The 16,199-nt window shown below is 33.8% G+C and overlaps 1 protein-coding gene across 6 annotated transcripts in view; it reads left to right on the top strand.

Annotated features, from left to right (window-relative positions):
- The window catches only part of ECT2 (epithelial cell transforming 2), a 59,066-nt gene that overhangs the window by 19,783 nt on the left and 23,084 nt on the right, over nt 1-16,199 (top strand). For all 6 annotated transcript variants that reach the window (XM_069559823.1, XM_069559820.1, XM_069559815.1 and 3 more), the window contains 4 exons: nt 3,247-3,366; nt 12,456-12,524; nt 13,671-13,781; nt 14,441-14,537. In XM_069559823.1, the coding sequence (XP_069415924.1) occupies nt 3,247-3,366; nt 12,456-12,524; nt 13,671-13,781; nt 14,441-14,537 (397 nt within the window). The remainder of the gene's footprint in view (nt 1-3,246; nt 3,367-12,455; nt 12,525-13,670; nt 13,782-14,440; nt 14,538-16,199) is intronic.

Genomic DNA, 16,199 nt, shown 5'->3' with positions numbered 1-16,199 from the left:
ATAAAGGAATGCTTATAAATGGTTATAGATATCTTTGCATCTTCTATTACATTTTTCCCCAATCTAGTTTCTTTTCCCTCTCTCATAGATAACCATTACCTGGAGTTTTGTGCTTACCATTTTCCTGATAGATCTATCATATATATGTATAAAATCAAACTGTCTAAATGTAACAGTATATATTTTTTAGTGAATTGCTTTTTTTACTTGATGGAAATGTTCTTAAGATACATCTGTGTCATTGCATGTGGCAGTAATTCATTTTCCTGTATGATTATACCCACCTAATTAACTTTTATTTTTAGTAGACATTGGAATTTGTTTTGGTGTTTTCATTGCTGTTTGTTTTTACTGTTACTAGTAGCGCTTCTGTGAGTGTTCTTACTCATGGCTGCTTAAGAACATATTGTGGGCAGAAATCTGGAATTTCTGGGTCATTGGTTAAACATACTTCTAACTTTACTGGAAGTTATTAATATGTTGGAATCTAGGTTTTATGTGGGTCTTCTGTTCTCACTGAGGCTTTTATAGGTGATGCTTAACTTTAATTGATTTAGGCAAATGTCTTTGGGAAAAAGGTTGGTTTAGTACTCAGCTTTCTACTTTCACTTATATTTTGGCCTCTGAAGATACGTCACTTTCTTGTCAGCTTGTTGATGTATTTAGGCAGAAGTTTTTCTTACTTCATTATTTTGTTTTCAGCAAGTAGGTGCTCACCATGCTTGCAAAAATGGAAGGCCTGAATATACGTATGTGTTTTTTGTTGTAAGAACAATTCATCATCTTTATGAAGTTTCTTACTATTTACAATGTTCTTTATTTTCCTCCTCTCTCTCACCCTCCCTCCTTCCTTTCATTAATCCCATCCTGGCCTTTGTGCCATTTTCATTTTACTTCTACATATGTTAACTCAATAATACATTATTATTTTTACTAGAATTTTAATTATGAAGTAAAATTGACTCTTTGATACATTTAACATTTCTATCTCTCCCCCAAACCTCTGTTACTATTCCTTTATGTCATACCTTTTTCTCATTCCAACTCCTGGTAATCACTAATCTCTTCTTTGTTACTATAATTTTTTTTTTTTAATGTCATAAAATAGAGTCATAGTATACAACCTGTTCCTTTGGGTTTTATCTAACTTGTGTGTATAAATAGTTTGATCCTTTTGGTGACTAGTATACCACTGTATGGATGTACCACAGTTTATCTATTGACTTATTAAAAGGAGGACATTTGGGTTGTTTCCAGTTTTGAGTGGTTATCAACAGAGCTGTTACAGACATTTGTGTACAAGTTTTATATGGACATAAATTTTCATTTCTCTTGGGTAAACACCTAGGAGTGATACTGCTGGATCATATGGTAAGTAATGCTTGATTTCAAAGTGAAAGTGAAACTGAAGTCTCTCAGTCGTGTCTGACTCTTTGCGACTCCAGGGACGGTAGCCTACCAGGCTCCGCCGTCCATGGGATTTTCCGGGCAAGAATACTGGAATGGATTGCCATTTACCATCAAGCGTTTTTGCAGAGGGGCTGTACAATTTTGCTCTTCAACCAGCAACATGTAAAAGTTCCAGTTGCTCACGTCCTCACCATTGCTTTATGTTATCAGTGTTTTTTATTTTAGCCATTCAAACATGTGTGTAGTATTATCTCATCCTGGCTTTAATTACATTTCAAAAAGACTAGTGATACTGAACATCTTTGTCCTTATTTAATATCTGTATATCTTGTTTTAATTGAAATAACTAAAGATTTTACTTGTTTTTAATTGGACTGTTTTCTTTCCAGAGTTTTGAGAATTCTTTATATATTTTGAATATAGTTCTTTGTTAGATAATGTGATTTGCAGACATTTTTTTCCTATTCTATAACATGTTTTCTTGTAAGTTTTTTGCTGAGTTGTTTTTAGTTTTGATAAAGTCTAGTTTATCAGGTTTTTTCTTTTATACATCATGCTTTTGATTTCATATTTAAATACTCTTTACATAAGCCTAAGTCACAAGGTTTTCTCCTAAGTTTTCTTCTAAATATTTCATAGTTGTGGGTTTTTTCTTTAGGTCTATGATTAATTTTGAGTTAATTTTTGTATAAAGATTATATTTAGGCTGAGGTTCATTTGTTTTGCCTATGGCAAATGGTGTTTTAGTACCATGTGTTGGACAACTAGCCTTCCTGCACTAAATTGCTTTTTCACCTTTGTCAAAAAATTTGCATGGATTTGTTTCTAGAGTCTGTATTCTGTTCTGTTCATCTTGAATGTTTCTCTCTTCACCAGTGTTGTGCAATCTTGAATACTGGAGCTTGATAGTAAGAAGCTGTTTGCCCTTCCATATGAATCTTTAGAATCAGATTTTCTTTATCTATGAAAAGTCCTGGCATTTTTGATAGGCATTAGGGTAAATCCTTAGGTCAATTCGGGGGTGGGAGACAGTTGACATTTTTACTGTGTTGAATCTTTCAATCCATGACCGTATGTCTTCATTTATCTAGGTCTTCTTTGATTTCTTTCATCAACATTCTGTAGTTTTCGGCATCATGTACGTGATTTATTCTATTTATACGTCAGCATTTTAGTTTTTTATTGTAAATGATACTGCTTTTTAACTTTCGGTTTCAGTTTGTACAGTACTGGTTTATAGAAATATGATTTTTTTTCAGCGTGCCTGCGTGCATGTGTGTGTGCATGCATGCATGTGCCTGCTGACCTTGTATCCTAAGACCTTGCTAAATTCACTTCCTAGTTGTAGGAGCATTTTTTTAAGATTGATAGAAGCAGCAGCATGGATACAGACAGGTCTTCTAGCTTCAAAACCAGTCTTTTTCCCCTAAAGCAAGTTTTTTTTGCTATCAGTTCAAAATATTTAGTACCTATATTAAGAGTATGATTCCTTATTGCTTTCTTCCTTAGTAACTTGAATTAAAAAAGTAGAAATTACTCTGTATCACACTAACAATTTTAATGATTTGTAGGACTGTGATAAACTTTTACTAGATTCCAATTAATATTTTGTTACCAGATTATGTATATATATACACACACACACAGATGTGTAAATCAATAGGATAAAATAGACTAGAAAATGTTATGAGAAAAGGTCTCAAATTTAGGTTAGGAAGAAGTATTTTTCTTTTCCATTAATATCTTATCTCTCCTTTATCACTGTATGTATATTAGATTTTTAAAAATTCTTTTCTTCTTCTAGTTTACCTAATCTAGTCTTGTTTTTCCCTTTAGTTATTTCAGGTGCCATTGGAAGAGGAAGGACAACGAGGTGGGCCTATCCTTGCACCAGAAGAAATTAAGACTATTTTTGGTAGTATTCCAGATATCCTTGATGTGCACACTAAGATAAAGGTAAATTTGTATATGTTAGTGTGGTAGTAATTCTTTTTAGATTATTTATATTTCCTATGATTTTTCATGTACTTCTAGTTAGCTAAATAAATTTTGTATTTAAAACTTTTTAACCCTCATTTATTCCTTTGAATCATTTGCCTCTTTGCTCTAGCACCTTATTAATGTTTCTTTCCTGCTACCTGTGTTTTTACTTTGATTAATTTGAAAACGAAGACTTTAGACCTTATAAAGTCTTTTCTATTAAGATAATGTGTTTGCTAGTACTATTTTTCTTGTTTTTCTACTGCTATTCATCTTGGGTTGTATGTTTTTGTTTGGGTTGTTTAAAAAATGGAAGTTGGAAAGGGTTAGAGATCATTTCATTCATTCCTCTCTCTCTCTCTATGTATATAGTCAGATAAATGCCAAAACTGTAAAAGACAATGCTGTCTATTTTTTTAATAATAATTTTCCTTTGTTGAAGGATCCCTGAATTCCAGGTATCAATCTCTCATAGTAAAGTAATTTGGGGAAAGATTTAGATGAACTCTTAAAAGTAATTTAGCTTTATTTCCTCTTCATATATGATGCCTGAGCACAACTGATCAGTTTTCTTCTCAGAACAACCTGTTTTGATGTTTATAACAGCTTTGCGGCAGTATCATAGCCAGTGAGGTTTATTTGAGGCACAGTATTATTGCTAACTTATCTTTTCTCTGATGTTTACTCCGTGTTACAATAAAATGATCAGTCTGAGTTATAGAATGTTTTCAAACAAATACATTAACTTACTTTTTATTCTAGTGCATGTTGTAGACAAAAATATGAAAGATCTGTAAGTTAATAAAAATGCAGTTTATCTAATGCTTATATTTTGTATTTTTTCAAAATCCTTGACCATATTTCACCTGTTTCTAGATTTACAAGTAAGTTTGAAGGAGTTTTTTCTTAAAAGATTAAAAAGCTATGGAATCTCAAGCTAGTTTATCCCTATTTCCAATTAGGATTCTGAATATTTGAAGAGTAAAGTCTTCTTGGAATGGTCTTTTTTTTTTTTTCCCTCATGAGAAACATTGAGAGGTATAAAGATAGAGTAGAATGGCAAGCAGATTTTCATCTTGGTGTTTTACTTGCTAATTTGTAGATCACTTGGTGTCAGTCATGTAGCCATTCTGGGCATGCAAATGCCCACCTAATGTAAAATGTTATAAACTTTCTATGTGTACAGAATCATAATCTCAGTTTGGCAAATTTTGTTCTCTGATTCACTGGACCTTTTTTGTTGATAATAATTTTTTTCTTTTAACTGAATAAACGGTTATTTAAATTCTATGTTGCTTTACAGTTTTGAAAAGTTTGCGTACATGATTTCATATAATCTCATAATAACCCTGTGTGCCCTCACTGTCGCTGTATGCCCTTCTCACTTCTGTCTCCCCAAGGGTAGCCATTAGTTGTACTCTGTATCTGTGTCTCCTTTTATGTTTCCTTCACTAGTGAGTCACTGGAGCTTTGAAAACGATTGTTACGCTTTAGTTTTCTAATGTGTAACCCAAATTTTTAAGCTTCTTCTACAAACTTGGAGTACCAATATTTCAAGTAGTAGTGGTTTTTTAGCTAATTTCAGGTTTCTCATGCATTTAAAATATTAAAGCCTGTGGTTTTTTTCCTACCACGAAACCAATATGTGCTGTCAAACATTTATTTGTAAAGTAAAGGAGAAAAGGAACAAGTAGAAAATACCTATAATTTCATAACCCAAATAGTCCCAAAATTATGCTGTATTTTCTTTGTCTTTTTTTGCATAGCTTTTTTTTTTTTTTTCTTTTCCTCCTTTTAAATGTAGCCTGCCCTTTGTCAGGTACTGCCACATCCACTGAACATTACCAAGAAGTTGATACTATAATTGTCTACATTTTACAGATGTGAAACTGCTATGTACAGAGATTAAATTATTTTTCTAAAGTCAATCATCTAATGAATGCTGGGCATTGACTTTGAACCCTTTTTTATCTGACTTCAGAGTCTGTTCTCCTAAACCCTTATGTTTTCTTGCTCCCAACCCCCTTTTTTTTGAGATAAAATTAACATGTAACATTGTGTTAGTTTTAGGTATACAGCAATAATGGATTCATATGGGTATGTATTGCAAAATGAACACCACAGTGTTGAGTTAAGATCTACCACCACACAGTTTTTTTTTTATGATGAGAACTTTCTAGTTCTGCTTTCTTGGCAACTTTCAGATACACAAATTAGCATTGTTAACTGTAGTCACCATACTCTACATTACATCTTCAGGCTGGAGTAAGTAAAATAACTGGAAATTTGCCTTTTGACCACCTTTACCCATTTTACCCACCCTCCTTCCCCCGTCTCTGGCAACTGCCAGTCTGTACCTATGAGATTTTTGTGTTTGTTTTTTGTGGGATTTTTTTAGATTCCACATGTAAGTGAGATTATATAGTACTTATTTTTCTCTGACTTATCTCATGTGTCATAATGCCCTCAAGGACTATACATGCTATTACAGAAGGCATAATGGCTTTTTCATGGCTAATTAATATTTCATTGTATATAGCACAGTTTCTTTATCCATTCATTAATTCACGGACATTTCGGTTCTTTCCATGTCCTAATTTACTACTGCTATATTGCTTCTTGATTATCATGCTGTAGATACATTCTTTTAGTATGTAAATGAGTAAATCATGTAAATATGGCTTAAACTTGTACAGTTTTTCATATCACATTGGTATGGTATTCCTAAGAAGCATTGGTATTTGTATTTTATAACATTGCATAGTTGTTACAAATTTGGACTGTGGAATAAAGAAGATTTGGGTTCAAAGTAAGTTAACTTTATTTAATTGCTTCAGTTTTCTTCTCTGTAAAATGGGGATAGTAGTGTCTGAATCATGAGTGGTTGTTTTGTGAAGGATTAGAATCATTTTTCACCCACTGTGTTTACAACCACTCTCTGGCAGTTAGATTTGTGTCAGTAGATATTGACTGAATATTGGTCATGCTACTTTTTAAATGTCCAAATCAGGACTGGAAGTTAAATTTATTTTGTCATCTTAGATATCATGTGTACACCTTTAGCCTCATTCTTCATTTGTCTGCAACTTATAGCATGCTAATAGTTAGCTTAAGATGAGGATGTCTGAGATTGTTATCAGCATCTTTTTCTGTGTGTGAATTTTTCCTTTTCAGTGCTAATCAGCATTGGTTCTTGATGCGCAAATGCCTGCTTTTATATGGAACTACTGAAGTGACTTAGCAGCAGCAGCATGAAGAAACAAAAGAGAAAGAGGAGTTGAGGGAGGACCTTTTCTTTCTATGTTTATGCTTTGTTATTTGTTAATTTAGTGTTAAGTCTCAGGGTACTTTGAACTTGTTTCAGGAATAGGTTTGTATTGGGTAATCTGCTGATTTGGTGTCTTGTGCAGTGAGCTAAGTAAAAGAGAAACCCATTTTGTGTAAAAGTAGATGGTAATGGTATAGAAGAAATCTTAGCAAGGAAGAAAAGAAAGAGCTTAACTTTTTTAGGCCAATCTGTTTACAGCTTTCTCTACTTTTTAAATAGGCTTTGGGAGCTCTATGCTCAATGTCTTAGAACTATAGAGTTTTCCTTTCTTACTGCCAGGAGGTAATGTTGGGAGCATCCTATGGAGAATTGTATATGGACAAGGAGGAGACATGTCCCAGGGTCTGTACTAAACTGAGTCAAGCATATTCCCACAGAAACATTGTAAGAAATGACGGCAGTATGACTAATGCTCTTGGGGGCTCACCTGCCCACCTGACTCCCCATTTCTAATGGTGATAGCTGTGCTATAGGTCTAGTAGAATAACGTGGAATCTGGAGTCAGACAAGCATGAGTGTGAATACTGGTTCACAACTGTGTGATTTGGGGCAAGTTAATTTCTCTAAGCCTTAGTTTCTTTATTACTTAGTCTCTGAGCTGACCAAGTGATTAGGGCAGAGATCTTTATTTAATCAACAGGCTTAAGGATTTAAAGGTTAACCAGAAACAGTAGACTTTTTCAGGTGGCCTAGAGATTATTTTGCTTTCTGATTACAGTGGTCTCATATAACTATATACCGCCATCCTGTAATTGTTTACACATTAAAAATGTACCACTAGATTATATTTGCAGAGCTATAGGTTTTTCTCTTTTACATCACAGTTTTCTAAATAGCTCCCATATTTATATTAAATACATAGGAAAAGATAGTTACTAGTAACTTACTGAGCACTACTCTCTGTTAGGGTTTCTTCTAAGTGCTATACAAATATTAGCTAATTTAATCCTTTATAAGATAGGAGTCATTTATATACTTATTTCTCAGAATAAAAAATTGAGGCACTTATAGGTTAAGTAATTTGCCCAAGGGCACAACACTTAACAGGCTCTAGAGCCAGTATTTAAAACAGACTAGTCAGTGCTAGAATTCACTGCATTATATTGTTCCAATATTATTCTTATGTATAATCCTTTTATTCTCTTGTTTCATTCAAGTGCAATTTTAAATAGTTAAATCTTAATTCTTGACTCTGTAGGCTGTTTAATTATTTTTGCTTGAGTTCACCTTAATGCTACTGAAAGTAAATTTTTTCCCATTTGACTTTTCTGAATTTGCAGAGTATAGAATGTGAAGTGAAGTGAAGTGAAAGTTGCTCAGTCGTGTCCGACTCTTTGCGACCCCATGGGCTCTACAGTCCATGGAATTCTCCAGGCCAGAATACTGGAGTGGGTAGCCTTTCCTTTCTCCAGGGGATCTTCCCAACGCAGGTATCTAACCCAGGTTTCCCGCACTGCAGGCGAATTCTTTACCAGCTGAGCCACAAAGGAAGCCCAGAGTATAGGATAATGGTTCTTAAATTATTTGGTTTCAGGATCCCTTTTCATTCTTAAAAAATGATTGAGGAACTTGTATTTGCTGCTGTTGCTAAGTCGCTTCAGTCGTGTCTGACTCTGTGCGACCCCATAGACAGTAGCCCACCAGGCTCCCCTGTCCCTGGGATTCTTAAGGCAAGAACACTGGAGTGGGTTGCCATTTCCTTCTCTAACGAATGAAAGTGAAAAGTGAAAGTGAAGTCGCTCAGTCGTGTCTGACTCCTAGCGACCCTAGGCTCCTGCATCCATGAGATTTTCAAGGCAAGAGTACTGGAGTGGATTGCTGTGGTTTATGTGGGTTTTATTTATTCATATTAATTGTTTTTGAAATTGAAACAGAAAGTTTAAAAATACTTTTAAAAATATATGATTCAGTGATTTTAATAAGTCACCAAATCAGGCAGCCGTCACCATGTACATTTTAGGACATCTTCATCTTACCCACTAAGATCCTTCATGCCCATTCCTAGCCCTGGTCCAGGAAACCACTAATCTACTTTCTGTCTTAGAAATTTGCCTTTTCTAGACATCCCATATAAACATAAATATATAATAGATACTGTCTTATGTCTGGCTTCTTTAACTTAGTATATTTTTGAATTTCATCTATGATTTAGCACGTTAGTAGTTTGTTCCTTTGTGTGGCCAGGTAGTAGTCCATTATAAGGATATGCTGCATTTCTTTATCCATTCACCAGTTGATAGAAACTTACGTTGTTTCCAGTTTTTGGCAGTTATGAATCATGCTAATATGAACATTGTTTGCAGATCTTTGTTTGGGTGTGTTTTCATTCTCTTCTATAGATACTTACGAGTAGAATTGCTGGGTTATATTGGCAGTCTTCATTTAAAAATTTTGAGAAACTATCAGGTTTTTCCATCATTTTATATTCTTAATAGTAATGTATCAGCATTCAAATTTCTGTCCATTCTTGCCGGTACTTACACGTTTTCCTTTATAACCATTCTAGGATATAAAATGATTTTATTTGCATTTCCCTAATGATTAATGATGTTGAGCATCTTTTCATCTGCTGCTTTTTCATTTGTATATTATCCTTGTGAAATGTGTGCTTAGATGTGGTGCCCATTTTTTGGTTGGGTTGTGTGTTGGCTTACCAAGTTGTAAAGGTTCTCTGTAAATTCTTGGTACAAGTCCTTTATCAGCTATGTATTTTGCAGATATTTCCTCCCAGCCTATTGTTGCATATTTCATTTTTTTAATGGTGTCTTTTGAAGTACCAAAATTTTTAATTTTGATGAAGTCCTGTTTATCCATTTTTTTAAATGTAATATGCTTTTGCTGTTATGTCTAAGAAATTTTTGCCTAACCCAAGATTTTGAAGATTTTCTCCTATGTTTTCTTCTAGAAGTTGTATTGTTTTAGCTCTTACAGTTAGATCTATAACTTATCTTGAGTTCATTTTTGGCTAGGGTGAAGGTTTAAAGATCATCTTTTTGTATGTGGATATACAATATTGAGAGGAGGTAGCAAGAATACAAAAGAGATCTTCATGACCCAGATGACCATGATGCTGTGATCACTCACCTAGAGCCAGACAGCCTGGAATGCAAAGTCAGGTAGACCTTAGGAAGCATCACTATGAACAAAGATAGTGGAGGTGATGGAATTTTAGTTGAGCTATTTCAAATCCTAAAAGATGATGCTGTGAAAGTGCTGCACTCAGTATGTCAGCAAATTTGGAAAACTCAGCAGTGGCCACAGGACTGGAAAAGGTCAGTTTTCATTCCAATCCCAAAGAAAGGCAATGCAAAAGAATGCTCAAACTACCGCACAATTGTACTCATCTCGCATGCTAGCAAAGTAATGCTCAAAGTTCTCCAAGCCAGGCTTCAGGAATACGTGAACCGTGAACTTCCTGATGTTCAAGATGGTTTTAGAAAAGGCAGAGGAACCAGAGATCAAATTGCCAACACCTGCTGGATCATGGAAAAAGCAAGAGAGTTCCAGAAAAACATCTACTTCTGCTTCATTGACTACACTAAAGCCTTTGACTGTGAGGATCACAATAAGCTGTGGAAAATTCTGAAAGAGGTGGGAATACCAGACCACCTGACCTGCCTCCTGAGAAATCTGTATACAGGTCAAGAAGCAACAGTTAGAACCAGACATGGAACAGTGGACTGGTTCCAAATTGGGAAGAAGTATGTCAAGGCTATATTGTCACTCTGCTTATTTAACTTATAGGCAGAGTACATCATGAGAAATTCTGGGCTAGATGAAGCACAAGCTGGAATCAAGATTGCCAGGAGAGAAATATCAATAACCCTAGGTATGCAGATGACACTATCCTAATGGCAGAAAGCGAAGAGGAATGAAAGAGCTTCTTGATGAAAGTGAAAGAGGAGAATGAAAAAGCTGGCTTAAAACTCAGCATTCAGAAAACTAAAATCATGGTATCCTGTCCCACCACTTATGGCAACTAGATGGGAAACAATGGAAGCAGTGACAGACTTTACTTTGGGGGGCTCCAAAATCACTGCAGATGGTGATTGCAGCCATGAAATTAAAAGATGGTTGCTCTTTAGAAGAAAAGCTATGACCGATCTAGACAACCTATTAAAAAGCAGAGACATTAGTTAGCCAACAAAGGTACCTATAGTCAAAGCTATGTTTTTTCCAATAGTCATGTATGGATGTGAGAGTTGGAATGTAAAGAAAGCTGAGTGCCAAAGAATTGATGCTTTTGAAGTGTGGTGTTGGAGAAGACTCTTGAGAGTCCCTTGGACTGCAAGGAGATCCAACCAGTCCATCCTAAAGGAGATCAGTCCTGGGTGTTCATTGGAAGGACCGATGCTGAAGCTGAAACTCCAATACTTTGGCCACCTGAGGTAAAGAACGGACTTATTTGAAAAGACCCTGATGCTGGGAAAGATTAAGGTGGGAGAGGTAGGGGATGACAGAGGATGAGATGATTTGGATGGCATCACCAACTCAATCGACATGAGTTTGAGCAAGCTCCAGGAACTGGTGGTGGACAGAGAGGCCTGATGTGCTACAGTCCATGGGGTTGCAAAGAGTTAGACATGACTGAGCGACTCAACTGAACTGAACTGAATTCATGCAATTTTAAAAATATATGTTAATAATAATGACTCCTTATGTGGTAGCATAAATAACATGTTCTTTTTGAAAATAAGTAATTTCCAAAACAGAAACAGTGAAGAGTGATGTTGATTTGTTTTGCTTTTTGTTTTTTGTCTGGCTCAATAGAAAAACTTGTTTCTCCTGTCTACTTAATTCATTCTATTGCGGTATCATACATCATGTCGCCTCCATGTTGTATCCTTATGAGAGAATCAAGGAGTCAAATAATGCCTTGATATTGTAATGAAAATAGTTTGATCTTATGGATCCCACTAAAAATATCTGTTGGGAGAGTGTCTGTATGTAACAGTTTGAGAATCTCTTGTATAAGTTTATTGATTAATTTCTACTTTAAAGTTACTTTTTTTTAGAATTTCAGTTAGTCATTTCTTGCCATCTCATTTTATCATCTGGTTTTATTATCTCAGAAAGCTTTTAAATATCTTCTAAATTTTTACAAATAAGTAATATTTTAGGATGCTGATTGAGAAATTTTACTGCCTAGGAAAGATCAATGGACCAAATCCAGCCAGTTTAGCATTTTGGTAAAGTTTCGCTTACTTTCATAAAGAGAGTTTTATTGGTACACAGCCACTCACAATTATTTATATATTGTTTATGATTCCATTCTACAAATACAGAATTGAGGACTTATGACAGAAACCATATGGCCTGTAAGCCTTAAAATATTTACCATTTGGCCCTTTAAGTAACGTTAGCTGACCTCTTTATAGATTACAGTTTCTAATGGCTGATGCTTCAGCAGCCAAGATCAAGGGTGCTTTTCTATAATTAATTAATTCTTTAGTGAGCCAATCAGCTGTACAGTTAAATTAATTATACTTCCACATCATACTGGGAAATTAGACTTAGTCTTATTGATTTGACATTCTTTATGTTTTCTTAATTATTTTTCAAAGGATATTTTTCTTGCAGTCAAAAAGTTAATTTCCTATTGAGAAAGAATGTTATTGTTATATATGCCAAATTAAGGTACTCTGTAAATTATGTCTTTTAAATGAATGTTCAGATTTTAAGAGATGCTTAAAGTGATTGCCAGAATCACTTATTGTCTCATTTTGTGTTTTTTCAGGATGATCTTGAAGACCTTATTGTTAATTGGGATGAGAGCAAAAGCATTGGTGATATCTTTCTTAAATATGTAAGAGTTTTATTTATTTTTTTAAGTATTCAGATTAAAGTATCATCTCATCAAGAAATGGCAGGGAATGAAAGTTACCTGTTTAAATGTGAGAACTTTTTAAAAAACTTAGGCATTGTTGTGTTTGTAAAATATTTTGAAAGTGTTCTTGTCTTCTGAAACATGCCTTCCATAGACAATCCAACACTTTCCTGATAGCTCATCTTTATTATTAACTGTTGTGTTACAGTCATTTTACCATATATCATGTTATTTGCCTATCATAAACAGCCATAGGTTAATGATTTTTTAGTTTTCTACAGTTGAGTTTTATTTTTTTCTTTCTTTAGTTGATAGCACTTTGTACTGTCTTTGTGTCTGCGTAAAACCTTCCAATGAACTGTTTCTTGTCTAAGAAACATAGGTTAAGTTTATTAAATAAAGTATATTAATTTTGAATGAGGTGCCACAAACAGATTTTATAAATTTCCTTCAGTCTCTTTGGATATGATTCATTCCAACCCCATAAGTTTCAGTCCCTTGGATTCTTATTTAGTTTTGATTTCTAAGGTCTCCTAACTTTAATCCTTACTGTATAGCCATTAGATGTTCTTTCTGGTTAACTGAGACTTTCAGATATGCAAATTATTGTCCCAGATCTTTTTGGTATCTGTTGGTCTCAATTTGTCAAGACATTTTCCTTGTATTTCAAAATTGCCCAGTACAGTAGGTCTTTTAATGGTTGTTTGGATCCTTCAAAAGATAACAGCGTGTTCTTGGGTTCTTCATAGATCAGTTATAATTGCTACTATATTCTAAATTAATAAAAGTTTTAAAACTTTGTCATGTTTATCAATATAATAAGCTTATATTGAAGTTAAAAGTATGTCAACTTTTGTTTGTTTCTGAGTATTTATTTGCTTTTCAGGTTTTAGGCTCTGTTTAACAATTGATGCATTTTCTTTAGCAATTAACTCACTAGTTAGTGTGAAGTTTATGAAATAAACTTCCTGTATTTACCTTGAGAAGAAATGTATTTTGAACTTTTCTTTTGCATCTGATATGTCAGATTTTGACTACTGGTTATTGAACTTTAAGTTTCATTGACTAAGGGTAACAGCCATCACGAATTAATGGGTTTGGCTTTTTTTGTTTGTTTGTTACTAGTCCAAAGATTTGGTAAAAATCTATCCTCCCTTTGTGAACTTCTTTGAAATGAGCAAGGAAACTATTATTAAATGTGAAAAACAGAAACCAAGATTTCATGCTTTTCTGAAGGTAATGTATATTTCTTTCAAATAAAAATCAGAATTATTTTCTGAAGGAATTTATTAAAATTAAATTTTAATAGTAAAGATGTATCTTTTAGTAAAGATATATCCACGTCAGAATACCTTAATGTTATGTGTTTAGTTTTACTTGAAAGTGCAGTGATATTTAGCATCAGAAGGTTTGATATGCCACAAGCAGGATCCAAGAGGCAGCTGAGTGAATATGAATGTTGTGTGTATATGTTTTTTAAGTTAGGCATATTCTCAAACACTTCTAAAAATTTGCCAATGAGATTTTGCTTTGCTTTTAGTGATTTTCTTATTGGTGGCTTACTTTGTTTATCCAAATGGTATCAGCATAATTAATATTTTTATTTTTTTTTCCTTTTTAATGATATAGATTTAAGAAAAACTGAAATGAAATGTGTAAGAGTGCTTAGAGGAACTCACTCTCTATTTAAGGTGTTAATCCTTGGCTTGCCAGGAGGCTATTTCAGGCCTTGGGGGATTACTAAACCACAATAATCTGCCAGAGAACAACTACCACCCTGCTTCTCCCATTCTTATCAGGGCACAAATGATAAGGTGTAATCTAATAAATGTAATATATAATAACCTTTGCAGAAAACATTCAAAATAAATTTTGAATAAATTAATTCTTTCCAGATAAACCAAGCTAAGCCAGAATGTGGACGGCAAAGCCTTGTTGAACTTCTCATCCGACCAGTACAGAGGTTACCCAGCGTTGCATTACTTTTAAATGGTACTTGTCTGATATCTTTCCAGACAATTTTGGATGTTTTTATGTAATTGTTTTATTCTAAAAAATTGGCAAATTTCTCATTTTCAAAGTGCTTTTAGGTTTCAGTTTTAAAGTTTGTCTCTTTTATGTAGAAAATATCTTTATGGATAATCTGAATAATCACTGGTGCTACAAAAATTCACTCTGACCTAGAAATGCTTTATTTGTTGTGAAATCAGTTTTGCTGACTAGTATTGAACTTTCTGCCTCTCTCCTAAAAGTCTTCTTATATTTCATGATATGTCACTAACTCCCAAAGAGTTTACATCCACATAAAATTCACCCACAAAATCACAAGATGAGAGATGATTACTATGTCTGAAGTTATTTAGTCTTTTTCTGACTCTTAGTAAAATTCTTTCTGCTTGATCTTAATGTTTTTTTACTTATAGTTTGTAGAATACTCTTGAGACATCCATCCATATATTCTAAAACTTAAATTATAGATTTCAATGAAAAGGACATCTATAGCAGAGTTAATTTTTATAAATAAATTATACCTGCATGAAAAGAAAGGTGTATTTATATGCTTTTATATTTTCCTGACTAAAGTAGTGAATAGGTCTAGAACAGTGTCAGTTTTTCAGTTTTTAAATTTATATTTTATACTTTTAAATTTAAGTATGAGAACTAAATTGCATAAAACAGGAATAAGTATAACAAAGCAATTTGACCTCCAGACCTTAACTACAATAGTGTGTGTAGCAGTTAAGGAGGCTAAGTTTCTGACTCTTTTTATCTATTATTGTCTTTGAAATATATTGGTTAAACTATGAATTGTGGTAGGAACTACAAAAATTGGTAATTTTTATTCTCTTTTAGGTTATCTAATATACTTTAGAATTATTAGCATATAAAATGATTTCCACAGTCTTTAAAAACTATTCTATTTTACAGATAAGGAAAATATATGAATATGCAACCTTTTTAACTTTACAAAATAGGCTATTTCTTACTTATCTCCATTATTGTTTTATTAAGTACTTATAGGAATCCATCAAATGTTATCATGACTAAAATGAACTTGATATCTAAAGCCTTTCTTCTATTATTCCACTTAAAAGATTAGGTCGGGGCGGGGGGAGATATAGGGAACCGTTGGGTAGAACATTATAAGCAACTTGGGTAAGAAGAGTCAAAGTCTAAGCACCTCATTAAAACTATAAACTAAACAAAATCTTCTCTTCACACCATCTGCTCTGTGTGATGGAGCCATGGGGCCCACTATGAAGTATAGCATGTATAATGACTTCTTAGTTAATTGAGGATCATGAATTCAGAGAGAGTTTGAAAAATTTAGGAGTCATCAAACTTTACTAGAAGGGAATTGAAATAGTGAAAGAAAATCTGGTACATATTCTGAAAATGTATTCAGTGAAAAAATGTGGAAACTTATTTAATACATTAAAGAAGAGAGCTCTTAAGGGTGCTCAGATACTCAGTCGTGTCTGACTCTTTGCAGCCCTGTGGCCTGTAGCCCACCAGGCTCCTTTGTCCATGGGATTCTCCCAGCAGTAATACTGGAATGGGGTGCCATTTCCTCCTTCAGGGAATCTTTCCGACCCAGGGGTTGAACCCATATCTCTTAATGTCTCTTATATTGGCAAGTGGGTTGTTTACCAC

The sequence above is a fragment of the Ovis canadensis genome, chromosome 1 (assembly GCF_042477335.2).
Source record: "Ovis canadensis isolate MfBH-ARS-UI-01 breed Bighorn chromosome 1, ARS-UI_OviCan_v2, whole genome shotgun sequence".
Lineage (NCBI taxonomy): Eukaryota > Metazoa > Chordata > Mammalia > Artiodactyla > Bovidae > Ovis > Ovis canadensis.
This window is presented reverse-complemented; position numbering and strand designations above follow the sequence as displayed.